Consider the following 12,779-nt stretch of genomic DNA (forward strand, 5'->3'; position numbering starts at 1 on the left):
AGCCAAACGTCTCTTCAGGCTAAAATATCACCCCCAATACCATGAAATCTTATGTTGTGAAGTAACCTTTTATGTAACATCTTATCAAATGCCTTTTGGAAATCCAAATACATTACATCTACCAGTTCCCCTTTATCTGCCCTGCTTGTTACATCCTCAAAGAACTTCAGTAAATTGTCAAACATGATTTGCCTTTCACTAAACCACATTGACTCTGCCCAATTGGATGATGATTTACCAAATGTGCTGGTTCTACCTCCTTAATAATGGATTCTAGCAGTTTCCCAATTACAGATGTTAGACTAACTGGCCTATAGTTTCCTGCTTGCTGTCTCCTTCAGTTCTTGAATAGTGGTGTTTCAATCCACTGGGACCTTTCCAGAATCTAGGAAATTTTGGAAGATTATGATCAGTGCATCCACTATCTCTGCAGCCACTTCCTTTAAGACCCTAGGTTGCAGGCTACCAAGTCCAGCAGACTTGTCCGCTTTTAGCTCCATTGGTTTTCCTTTTTCTCTAGTGATCATGATTGTTTTAAATTCCTCCCTCCCTTATGTACCCTGCTTTTCTACTGTTCTGGGAATGGTTTTTTTTGTGTCTTCTACTGTGAAGACAGATAGAAAATACTTGTTCAAAGTCTCTGCCATTTCTAGTTTTCCCGTTATTAATTCCCCAGCCTAATCCTCTCAGGGACCAATGCTCACTTTCGCTACTTTTTTCCTTTTTATATAGTTGCAGAAGATTTTACTGTCTTTTTATATTTCTTGCTGGTTTTCTGTCAAACTGCAACTTCTCCCTCTTTCATTTTTTTTAGTCACCCTTTGCTGGTTTCTAAAATGTTCCCAAGCTTCAGGCATCTTATATCCATTGAGATACCAGACACAATATTACTGTTAACATTGTGCTTTTAAAGTGAGTAAGAGAACTACATTTCTTCCTGAGAAACTGCAGGGATTCTTCAGCTTTCTAGGGATGATGAATCCCACTCCTGCCCTTTTATAAAAGGTGCTGATTGTGTAGAATTGGCCCTCCCTGCTCTGTGTATGCAGGGAGGGCCAGCAGGTGCAATATAAATGCTGCAAGTCACTAGGGACTGATTGCGTTACAGCAACTTCCTGCCACTGTCAATATTTCTCAATCTGTATGCATCTCTCTGTCTCTCTTACACACACAGGTCAGAATTTTATGTCCCATGGGAGGGCGCACTCCCAACCCGATTGGGTGTAAAATAGCGTGCAATGATGTCGGGTGAGCGTCCCGACGTCATCGCGCAATATTTCGGTCGGTGGGGGCGCATGAGACTTGGCAGTGCACACGCCCGCCGTCAATGAAGAGGCCTAATAAGGCCAATTAGCGGTGATTTTTCGCTGCCCGTCCAACATTACGGTTGGCGGGTGGGCGAATCGGCCAGGCGGCCTTTGCATTTTTAAGGAAACTTCATCCAAGGGCGGGATGAGGTTTCCGATATTAATTTTTTAAAAAACGTTTGGGCAGAATTTTTTTAATCTATATGTCCAGGGGAGTGAGTCCGATGCGTGGACATTTTTTTCCCCACATTTTCACGTCCTTATTTGATGGTTTCAAATTTTTCAGCTCCCTGAGGCAGCTCTCTACCTTCAGGGAGCTTACATTGTACGCTCCCCCACGCCCGCGCTGACGTCAGCGCTTGACCTCCTTCCGACCTCACCCCGGCAGCACTGAGCCTTTCAGGGCGCATATCATGCTGGCTGGCCGTTAATTGGTCAGCCAGCGTGAAATCGTGGTCGGGGGCTGATCGCGGGCGGTGGGCCGTTTCCCGGCTGCTCCCGGGCCCGCCCACCGTGTCCGCCTGGTGACCCGAAAATCCTGCGCCACACACATATATACACACGCACACACATGCACACACACACACACACGCGCACACACACACGCACACATGCGCACGCACACACACACGCACACACATGCACACACACACGCACGCACGCGCACACACACGCACACACACATGCACACGCACACACACACATGCACACACACACAGACACGCACACACATGCACACACACGCACAAAGCATCCACAAGCACATACATGTAATTGAGTTCATTCCCACCACCTGCACTAAATCCATCAATTTTCGTAATTTCATTTAATTTTTGCAAAGCAAAAATCATAACTTGATCCTACCCCATCCAACTCCTTCTCCGCTTTAATTTATTGAAGCAGTTGGGGCATTAAAGCTTTTTTCTTGCCTGCAGTCTGTATGTCGCTGCATTTTATTGGGGAGGGTGGAGGTGAGGTGTGTGGAGGGGAGGGGAGCTGCTTGCTGAAGGCTTGCGGTAAAATACATTGCGAAGAGGCACAACTGAGCCAGACATTACCTCATCCTCCTGCAGCCTCCCAGGCGCTGGGCGGCGGGGGAGGGGAGGAGAGGAGAGAGCCGCATGAACTCAGCCTGCGTCAGGTGCCTGAGTGTTAATAAAAGCGCATCTTATTCATTCAACTTGATTAATATTCAGAGCAGCAACAAACACAAAGAATATGCTTTTTAAAGCATTTCTAGCAGCACTTGGCTCCTTTTTTCCTTAATTTATATTGTGTGCCTCTGAAAATATTCCTTAGATATTGCTGCTGTCAAGATGAAAAAGGAGCAATGTAAAAATAACCCATTTTCTGATGGATTGCGCTTGTCGTATTTAAAATATGTCTTACATGCTAAATGGCACCATTTTTAAGTTGACTAATGCTACCCTGCAGCAAGCCAGTTTATGGGCCGGGGTGGGGGAATGTAGGGCGGATGGTTTTAGATTCTGTATGAACTCATTGCCACTGCACCATGGCAATTATTTACCACTCTTGCCCACCGCTGCTCAGTCTCATCTCTTAATCGTTCCTCCCAGGGATGGACTAGCTTCCCTGAAAAAGGACAGCTGGATTCTTAGGGATCCTGGCTGATAAAACGTTAGGTGCTGACAATACAGCGCAGCAGAATCATTCATGGGAGAGGGTGGGGTGGCTCTCAGTAAATCTCCTGGTATATTGCTTAGTGCATTCCCATTCCCCCCCTCTCTTCAAACTCTGCTCAGATCCCATTATGTTTCCCACTAAGACATTGCTTAGTTCTCTGTCCCTCCCCTTTAGACTGTTTGCTCTGGCCTGTTCTACTCCTCCAACCTGAGGAGCTGCCTATTCCGTCACTCCTTCTCCCTGGCGTTCCGCCACTTGGCCAATAGTTATCACCCAAACAGCATCAATATCTGGACATTATCTCATTGCTGTTTATGGGGACCCTTCTGTGTCCAAATTGGCTGCTGCATTTCCCTAAAACGGCGACTACACTTCAAAAGTACTTCGTATAAAAAGTACTTCAAGTAAAGCATTTTCGGGCATCCCGAGGTTGTGAAAGGTGCTATATAAAGGCAAGTTCTTTCCACGTGCACCATGTGCAAGGATGTTGGCTTGCTGTGAAAGGAACTTTCATGGAATATGTGGGGCACTAATGAGAGAAAAGCATTCCTCCATACCCTTAACTGAGACAGGCGCTGTTCCCACATCCCATATGTTACTAGGGGCTATGAATTAGGACCGTGTTTTATATGGTAATGAATGGCTGAATTCAAAAGGCTCATCATTATCTGGGACATGTAATTATCAGGCATTGACTATTGTTTAGTCTCCCCCCCCTCCCCCGATCTTGATGAACAACGGAAGAAGCTAACTGATAAACAATTAATTAGAGTTTACAATTAAAAACTCCAGGAATATTAAAAACTGCTTAAGTGTGTTCGTGGAGTTGAGGGGATGGGTTTTATTAGCCAGAAAACATTAGACGCCGATCAGTTCAAACTGCACCATTCAGAGTGGGTCATGGGGGGACATCATTTAATTTGCTGGTTGGGGATCAAGGGTCACGGTTCAGCCTGTTGTACAGACTCTCAGTACTTGTCACTAATGACGAATCAGCTGCCTGAGATCGAACCCCGCATAACAAATGATACATTCAACAGGCCAAACGCAGGTCTGGTTTCCAGCTGCTCAACATTGCAAAGTGCCCCAGTAAAACTAGGACAATACCCACTTTCCCCACAGAGGTGCTTCACTCAAGTCATGGAACTGCTTCCGTTGGCCCAGTTTACATTGATACCAACCTTAGATCAATTTTGTGCAGTGCTCAGCTGTCCAAAGATTTGATTTTGTGGTAGGGTGGAGTGTACAGGATGAAATATCAATTCCTCATGTCCACCCTTGCTTCCAGAGAAGGAGAGCTGAGCCCCAGGTTTCACTAATGACCGTGGCTGTGTAGTTGTCTGTTACTGTAGCATTTTTTAAAAATATATTTTTTGATGGGATGTGGGCGTCGCTGGCTAGGTCAGCAATTTTTTGTCCAACCCTATATGCCCTTGAACTTTGTGGCTTGCTAGGCCATTTCAGAGGGCAGTTAAGGGTCACCCACATTGACATGGATCTGAAGTCACATGTAGACCATGACCAGGTAAGGACGGCAGATTTCCTTCCCCAAAGGGCATTAGTGAACCAGACAGGTTTTTACAACAATCAATGCTAGTTTAATGGTCACCATTACTGAACCTACTTTTTAAAAAAAATTTAAATTCCATGGTGGGATTTGAACCCATATCCCCAGAGCATTAGCCTGAGTCTCTGGATTAATAGTCCAGTGACATTACCACCGCACTACCATCTCCCCTCCATCCACCCACACAACGCAAATGGGAGAGATCTGACAGCACTGGGCAATAGAAGGTACTGTTGTATTGTTCAAGACCCAGGCTCATGCCACCAGGTTCCCCCAAGCTGGCCTTGCACATTTGGCTGCTGCAGATAGATCAGATTTTAATGAAGCAATATATATTTACATGGCACTTTCCACATAGTAAATTGTTCCATGCTGCTTCAAAGGAACATAATGACAAAAAAAAATTGGCATCAAGCCAAACAAGATATTAGGACAATTGACCAAAAGTTTGGTCAAAGAGGTAGTTTTTAAGCAGCAACTTAAAATAGGAAAGACAACTGGAAGCAGGGAGGTTTAGGGAGGGAATTCCAGAGCTTTGGACCTAGGATGGCTGAAGGCGCAGCCGCCAAGAGTGGGATGAAGGAAGTGGGGAATGCACAAGAGGTCAGAGTCTGAGGAACATGGAGCTCTTGGAGACTTGTGGAGCTGGAAGGAGTGACATCATGGAGGAATTTGAACACGAGCATGAGAATTTTAAAATTGTGGTGGCTGCTTTGACTTTAATTCAGGGTATCCTATATTTCACAATGTATACTGTCTAATTTCAGAGTGTACTAATTTAATTCTGGAATAAAAACAAAAAATGCTGGAAAACTCAGCAGGCCTGGCAGCATCTGCGGAGAGAGAAACAGAGTTAACGTTTCGAGTCTGTATGACTCTTCTTTAGAGCAGATTTCTTCAGGTTTCCAGCATCTGCAATATTTTGCTTTCTTCTTTAATTCTGGGTCTGACTCTGGCATAGAAGCAGTTGTCTGCAGTCTCTGTTGCCATGGTGTGATGTTATTCATACTGGAGGATTAGTCTTACCAGTCCAATGTATATTAAATCCGATTTCCCACCCTGCCCCAGGTTTTGCCTATTTTCTCCTCCTCTCTTGAAAGTGAGGAGGATAGTGTAGAACTTCAAAAGGACATAGACAAGTTGGTGGAATGGTTGGATAATCGGCAGATGAAAGTCAATGTAGAGAAGTGTGAAGTGATTCATTTTGGTAGGAAGAACATGGAGAGGCAATGTAAAATAAAGAGTACAATGCTAAAGGGATGAAGGAGCAGAGGAACCTGGGTGCATATGTGCATAAGTCATTGAAGGTGACAGGACAGGTGGAGAGAGCAGTTAATAAAGCAAACAGTATCCTAGGCTTTATTAATAGGGGCATAGAGGAGGTTCTGTTAAACTTGTATAAAACACTGGTTCAGTTTCAACTGGAGTATTGCTTCTATTTCTGGGTTCCACACTTTAGGAAAGATTTAAAGGCATTAGAGAGGGTGCAGAAAAGATTCATGAGAATGGTTCCAGGGATGAGAAACTTCAGTTACGTAGATAGATTGGAGAAGTTGGGACTATTTTCCTTGGAGAAGAGAAGGTTGATAGAGGTATTCAAAATCATGAGGGGCCTTGACAGAGTAGATAGCGAATAACTGTTTCCACTGGATTGAAATTGCGAAGGCAAAGATTTTATGTAATTGGCAAAAGAAGCAATGGAGGCATGAGGAGAAACTTTTTCACGCAGCAAGTGGTTAAGATCTGGAATGTGCTGCCTAGAGTGTGGTGGAGGCAGGATCAATCAAGATGTTCAAGAGAGCACTGGATTATTATCTGAAAAGGAAGAACATGCAACATTATGAGGATATGGTGGGGAATGACACTAAGCATCATTCAGAGAGCTGGCACAGACATGATGGGCTGAATGGCCTCCTTCAGTGTTGTAACAATTCTATGATTCTGTGAAGTGCCATTCACAGGTTGAACAGCTGTAGTAAATCTGCAGGAAGCAATGCCTGACAGGTCTCTGGAGTGGAGTGGCATTACCTCATTCAAGGGATTTTACTTTGCCTCACTCGCTGACTACACTGCAAATTTAGCATTGATGTGAAGTGAAAAACTCTGAATGATAGTTGTAGCCTCAGTACCTCTATCTCTGTCTCACTCTGCTCCTTTATTACTTCCCCTTCTCTTATGTACCGCTGTTTCTCTCCTTACTTCACTGGTTTTTCTTGTTCTCTCTCAGTCATTCAACCTTTCCTTTATTTGTATATCCTTCTTTCCTCTTTTCACCCTATTCTCTCTCTCCCACTGAACCCCTGGTGTGGCTGTTAACTGGAGCCTGATGATTAAATCACATCCATCTCATGGGAGTCACATCTAGCAGAAGAATAGAGTGAAAATAAAACATTACATCACCAGCTGACCTGAATCTGCACCACGGGCTGTGTATTTGCAGTCACAGCAGTAGAATACATCATACTCATTCAACAGAGTCAAAAGCAACCCAAATCTCCTGGGCCAGCTAGTAAATTGGGAGCCAGCAGGAGAATGAGATCAGAAAACAGCTAATGCCATCACCATGAACACTGATGAGTTAATTGCAAGGAAATTTTGACTCATTACATTTATATGAGCTTCCTGATATACCACGCTCCCCTTTATATAACGCACGCCTCAGTATAACACTGTCTGATACACCACACTCCCCTTCATATAACACAGCAGTAGGTACAAGTCTGATACACCATGTTTCCTCCTGTAGCACACCCTCGCTATACTTAAAAAAACTTTTCCATCAACTGAGACCACTCTTCACAGTAGCTTGAGCACAGACACAATACAGAATGTCTGTGTCTCCTTCAGTTGAGATAGTTGACGAAAATGTCTCTGTGACACACTTTGATGCAACATGCTTTTTCCCACAAAGACTAATTTATAGAGAAGGTCCATTGCGTTTATTTAATTTCTCTAAAATAGAGAGAAGTAACTTCTGCTGGGAGTTTTCTTGGTCATCTGCTTAATTACATTTTATGCTTCAGGTTAAAATAACTTTAGCCATTAAAAGCAATGTTTAAACTTAAACTGTGGGCCAGACATGAGGGAATATTCACCTTCCTGTCCCACTTTGTGTCATGAGATGTTTTATTCTGTTAAAAGTGCTATATAAGTGCAAGTTGTTGATGTACATTCTCCTGAGATTATTGTAAAGGGCTAATCAGCTCCCCCCTGCCCCTGCTGTCTGAGTAACAGAAGTTTGTCTGGAAACATTCTGCATTGTTGCCCTTGGAATGTATTCTCTCCGAATTAGGTATTGCGAAACCCAAAGTGTTCTGTATAGGGTTGCCAACTCTGGGCTGGACGTATACCTAGAGATTTTATTACATGAAAACTCACCTCAACCACCCCAAATAGTTTCTTTCCCCACCCCGCACCCCTTCCCGCCCAACCACTGCCGCCCCCAAACCCACATCCTCATATCTTTATAACTAATGAAAAGTCTTCAAAATAATTTTTTTAAAAGTTGTGTCACTCCCAAATTTCCACTCAGCAGTATCCAGAAGATTTAGCTTCATTCCTGGAGATTCCAGGAAAATCTGAAGCTCGATTCCAGGAAAATCCAGTGCTGTGACCATCAGGCACAATGATAGAGCGGGGGAGGGGGTGGAAGGTAGTAGGTTGGTACGGTTCTGCTGCAGGGGTTTTACACTCCGTGTGGCAGACTTTACATGGCTTTCCATGTTCCACTTTTGTTTTCCAATTTCACTGTGCCTGTGGCTTAGTGAGTAAATGCACCATGTGGTACCGAGTCCATGCAGAGCAGCAAAGTTCCTGGTTCCACCCTCAGTCTGTGCTAAATGATCTGATCTCAGTGTAACTGGTGGTCCTTAGGGCTGAATTTGGTGGAAATCCTTCCCATTCCCGATCAGGACCCAGTAGCCCCGGCTGGAAAGTGGGCATGTGGATGTTTAGGAAAAGATGGAATGATGCCCAGCAGTGATACCACCTGTTGGATAGCTTCCAACCTCCTCACCCATGAGGACCGTCAATTGGATGAGGTGAAGGAACCAAACAGTTAGCAGGGGAAATGGAAGGAAATGGTATAACATTGAATTTATTCTCTCTCTTGTTGGATTCGTAAAAAATACAACATTATTCTAAGAAAAGCAAGGAGTTCTGGCCAATGGTCATGACTCAACCAACGTCACTAAAACAGATAGTCTGGTCATTATCTTATTACTGTTTGTGAGACCTTGCTGTGTGCAAATTGGCTGCCACGTTTCCATTACATCAATGACTACACTTCAAAAGTACTTTGTTGACAATGAATCACTTTGGGGGGGGAGGGTGGGTTCTGAGGGATGAAAGGCACTAGTTTTCCTTTGTTTATTTGTATTGGACTGTACTTTATGTAGAACAGTAAAACAAGAGAGATTTGAAGACAGCTCTTTGCTTGAAGCTAACACAGTTCGCCAGCTCGACTATCATTATTTCAGTACCATCAGTAGCCACAAAATTGAAAAAAATGAGGTTGTTAGACTGGTCGTTTGGTGTGTAACCAAAAGATCCCTCAACAGGTTTCAAGATTTCTACCTACTTGGTAATCCTTAACATCTGGGGTACATGGAAGCCCAGGAAGTCAGTGAGTGGCATCCGTCTATTTTAGGGAATTGTTTCCAGTGTAAATGGGGACTGTATCAAAGCAGATGTTCATGAGCTTTGAAGGATTCAGAAACTTTTAAGACTAGTTGATAGAATTTGGTGAACCGGGCAGGTGTTACAGACCAGAACTGGGTGATAGGCATTGAAAGCAAAATGCAGACAATACACAGATAGAACTTAATTCAAAGGCTGCCTATTATTGATTTCACTAACATCCAGTTTCTCTTGTTTCCTGCAGTTTTCAAAAGACAAATACATCCTGGATTCCAGCCCTGAGAAGCTGCACAAAGAGTTGGAGGAGGAGCTGAAACTGAGTAGCACAGATCTGCGGAGTCACGCCTGGTACCATGGGCGCATCCCACGGGAGGTAAAGCATTTTTGGAGAAATGGCACTTTAAAATATTTTTCTATTAATGAAGGAAAGAAGGGAACTGTATGCCTTGTGTCTTACATTAGAGTACTGGTTATGTTGGAGACTATTATATCAGGGTGTGTTATATGCATTGGAGAGTATTGTATCAAGGGGTGGTAAGATGCCAAAGATGACAGCCAAAAATAGCAGAGCTTGTAGCTTTTGTGAATGTCAGGAAGTTGGATTGCAACATTCATTGGCTTTTTATTTTGACAATTTGTTTTGAAATTCTTCTGGGCAGCTCTGAAATGCACGGGTGGTTAAATGCTGTTTGCTTGTGCTCACTGAGAATTTGGTTTACATTGTGGCACTCACTCACTCGGTTGAAGTACAAACATTTGAAAACCCGCCTCTTTTGTCCTGGGTATTTACGTGGCAAGTGCTGATCTACTGGAGACAGCCTTTTCCAGACTAAACAGCTTTTCTAATTCTGTCAAAGGATTTTGATTCTTTAATTTTGAATTCTTCCACCCAAGGATTTGATTTGAAGTCTATATGTTATATTCCCCTCCTATTTGCTCACACATTCTTCAGGATATATGTCTAGATTTTCTGCTCAGGCCTGGTAACACTCATTGTCCAGACTTCCACATTCTTACATTAGGTGAGGTACCGGAGCTATACTTCAGCACGAGCCTCCGGCAAAAGGCATGGAAATTGGAAGGGGCAGTGTCATTTTAAAAAAAAAGGCAAAGCAAATTTGCTTCTCTTTCCCACTGGCTTCATAGAAGAAGAAATTTTACATGTAGAAATGTCTGTTTGCAGTCTGACAAAATTTAAATGGGCGAAAAATTAATATAAGCAAGTGTAAAATATTGCACACAGGGAGGAAGGAATCAAAGGAATGAAAGGAAAGAAGGCTTGCATTTACATAGCGCTTTTTGTGACCAACAGATGTCTCAAAGAGCTTTCAAAACCATGAAGGACTTTTTGAAGTGTAGTCACTGTTATAATATAGGGAACGTGCAGCTAGAATGGTATGAAAATAACTAAAGGAGAAATGGAAAGAGACCTCGGAACCTTAGTAGACTTGGCACTCAACTAACCAATGCAAACTAGCAATCAACAAAGCCAATAGAACAATGAATTATATCACCAACACAGTGGAGAACATACAAACATACCAATTAGGGAAAGGAGTAGCCCATTCGACCCCCAGAACCCAGAGGTGTAGTGCCAGATTTTGAGGTGCAGGAGCTCTAAGAAAATGCGTTGGCTGTATCATTTCTAAATCTACTATTACATTGTTTTCTAATGTATTCAACAATAGTACAACAGCTCTTGTGCTCCAGAACTTGCTGTGCCCCTAGCCAAGCTGTTCCAGTACAACTGCAACACTGGCATCTACCCGGTAATGTGGAAAATTGCCCAGGCATGGCATGCCCTGTCCACAAAAAACAGGACAAATCCAACCCAGCCAATTACCGCCCCATCAGTCTGCTCTCGATCATCAGTAAAGTGATGGAAGTGGTCATCAATAGTGCTGTCAGGCAGCACTTGCTTAGCAATAACCTGCTCACTGATGCCCAGTTTGGGTTCTGCCAGGATAACTCAGCTCCTGACCTCGTTACAGCCTTGGTTCAAATATGGACAAAAGAGCTGAACTCTCAAGGTGAGGTGAGAGTGACTGCCCTTGACATCAAGACGACATTTGACTGTGAGTATAATATCAAGGAGCCCTAGCAAAACTGGAGTCAATGGGAATCAGGGGGAAAACTCTCCACTGGTTGGAGTCATACCTAGCACAAAGGAAGATAGTTGTGGTTGTTGGAGGTCAGTCATCTCAGCTCCAGGACATCACTGTAGGAGTTCCTCAGGGTAGTGTCCTCAGCCCAACTATCTTCAGCTGCTTCATCAATGACCTTCCTTCCATCATAAGGTCAGAAGTGGGGATGTTCGCTGATGATTGCACAATGTTCAGCACCATTAGCAACTCTTCAGATACTGAAGCAGTCCATGTCCAAATGCAGCAGGACCTGGACAATATCCAGGCTTGGGCTAACAAGTGGCAAATAACATTCATGTCGCATAAGTGCCAGGCAATGACCATCTCCAACAAGAGAGAATCCAACTATTGTCCCATGATGTTCAATGGCATTACCATCACTGAATTCCCCACTATCAACATCCTGGGGGTTACTATTTACCAGAAACTGAACTGGACTAGCCATATAAATACTGTGGCTACAAGAGCAGGTCAGAGGCTAGGAATCCTGCAGTGAGTAACTCACCTCCTGACTCCCCAAAGCCTGTCCACCATCTACAAGGCACAAGTCAGGAGTGTAATGAAATACTCTCTACTTGCCCGCTTCAAAAACATTCAAGAAGCTTGACACCAACCAGGACAAAGCAGCCGGCTTGATTGGCACCCCATCCACCACCTTCAACATTCACTTCCTCCATCAGTAGCAGTAGTGAGTACCATCTACAAGATGCACTGCAGCAACTCACCGAGGCTCCTTAGACAGCACCTTCCAAACCTGTGACCTCTACCATCTAGACGGACAAGGGCAGCAGACGCATGGGAACACCACCACCTGGAAGTTCCCCTCCAAGCTGCACACCATCCTGACTTGGAAATAGATCACCAATTTTCACTGTCGCTGGGTCAAAATTCTGGAACTCCCTCCCTAACAGCACTGTGGGTGAACCTACACCACATGGACTGCAGCGGTTCAAGAAGGCAGCTCACATTCTCAAGGGCAATTAGGGATGGGTAACAAATGCTGGCCTAGCCAGCGACGCCCACGTCCCATGAATGGATTTTTAAAAATTTGAGTCCCCAAAAGACAGTAAAACTATGCTTTTTAAGTGAAAAAGATTAGTGCCCCCACTGTCACCTTTCTCACCCCTCCCCTACCCCCAACTTCCACCACCCTCCCAAACCTCCACCCCCTCCCTGCACTTCCCCAATGCCTCCACTTCCACCCCCGGCACCCCCTTTCTCCTCCCCAACCCCGACAACCCCCTCCCACCCCCTGCCCAGCAGCAGTGCAGCAACGAGTGAAATCACCTTGACAGACTGATTCCAAACATCTGAGCTCTCAGGCTGAAAGTTCAGGTTTTTTTGAAGCCGGTCTGTCAGGTCCTAAACTCTGCTGCTCAGTGTGGACGACGAGAACTCTGTTTAAAACACCGAGCCCCTCCCGCCGCCATCCCCCACCCCCACCCACCCATTGCCCCATCCAGGGCCCCTCTAGCCTCC

The 12,779-nt window shown here is 44.4% G+C and overlaps 1 protein-coding gene across 2 annotated transcripts in view; it reads left to right on the forward strand.

Moving 5' to 3' along the window:
* Window positions 1–12,779, forward strand: part of LOC144685481 (SH2 domain-containing protein 3C-like) — a 151,562-nt gene that overhangs the window by 117,950 nt on the left and 20,833 nt on the right. For both annotated transcript variants that reach the window (XM_078550038.1, XM_078550039.1), the window contains one exon: window positions 9,401–9,529. In XM_078550038.1, coding sequence (XP_078406164.1) covers window positions 9,401–9,529 — 129 coding nt within the window. The remainder of the gene's footprint in view (window positions 1–9,400; window positions 9,530–12,779) is intronic.

Source organism: Cetorhinus maximus, chromosome 10 (assembly GCF_964194155.1).
Source record: "Cetorhinus maximus chromosome 10, sCetMax3.hap1.1, whole genome shotgun sequence".
In the NCBI taxonomy this organism is placed as follows: Eukaryota; Metazoa; Chordata; class Chondrichthyes; order Lamniformes; family Cetorhinidae; genus Cetorhinus; species Cetorhinus maximus.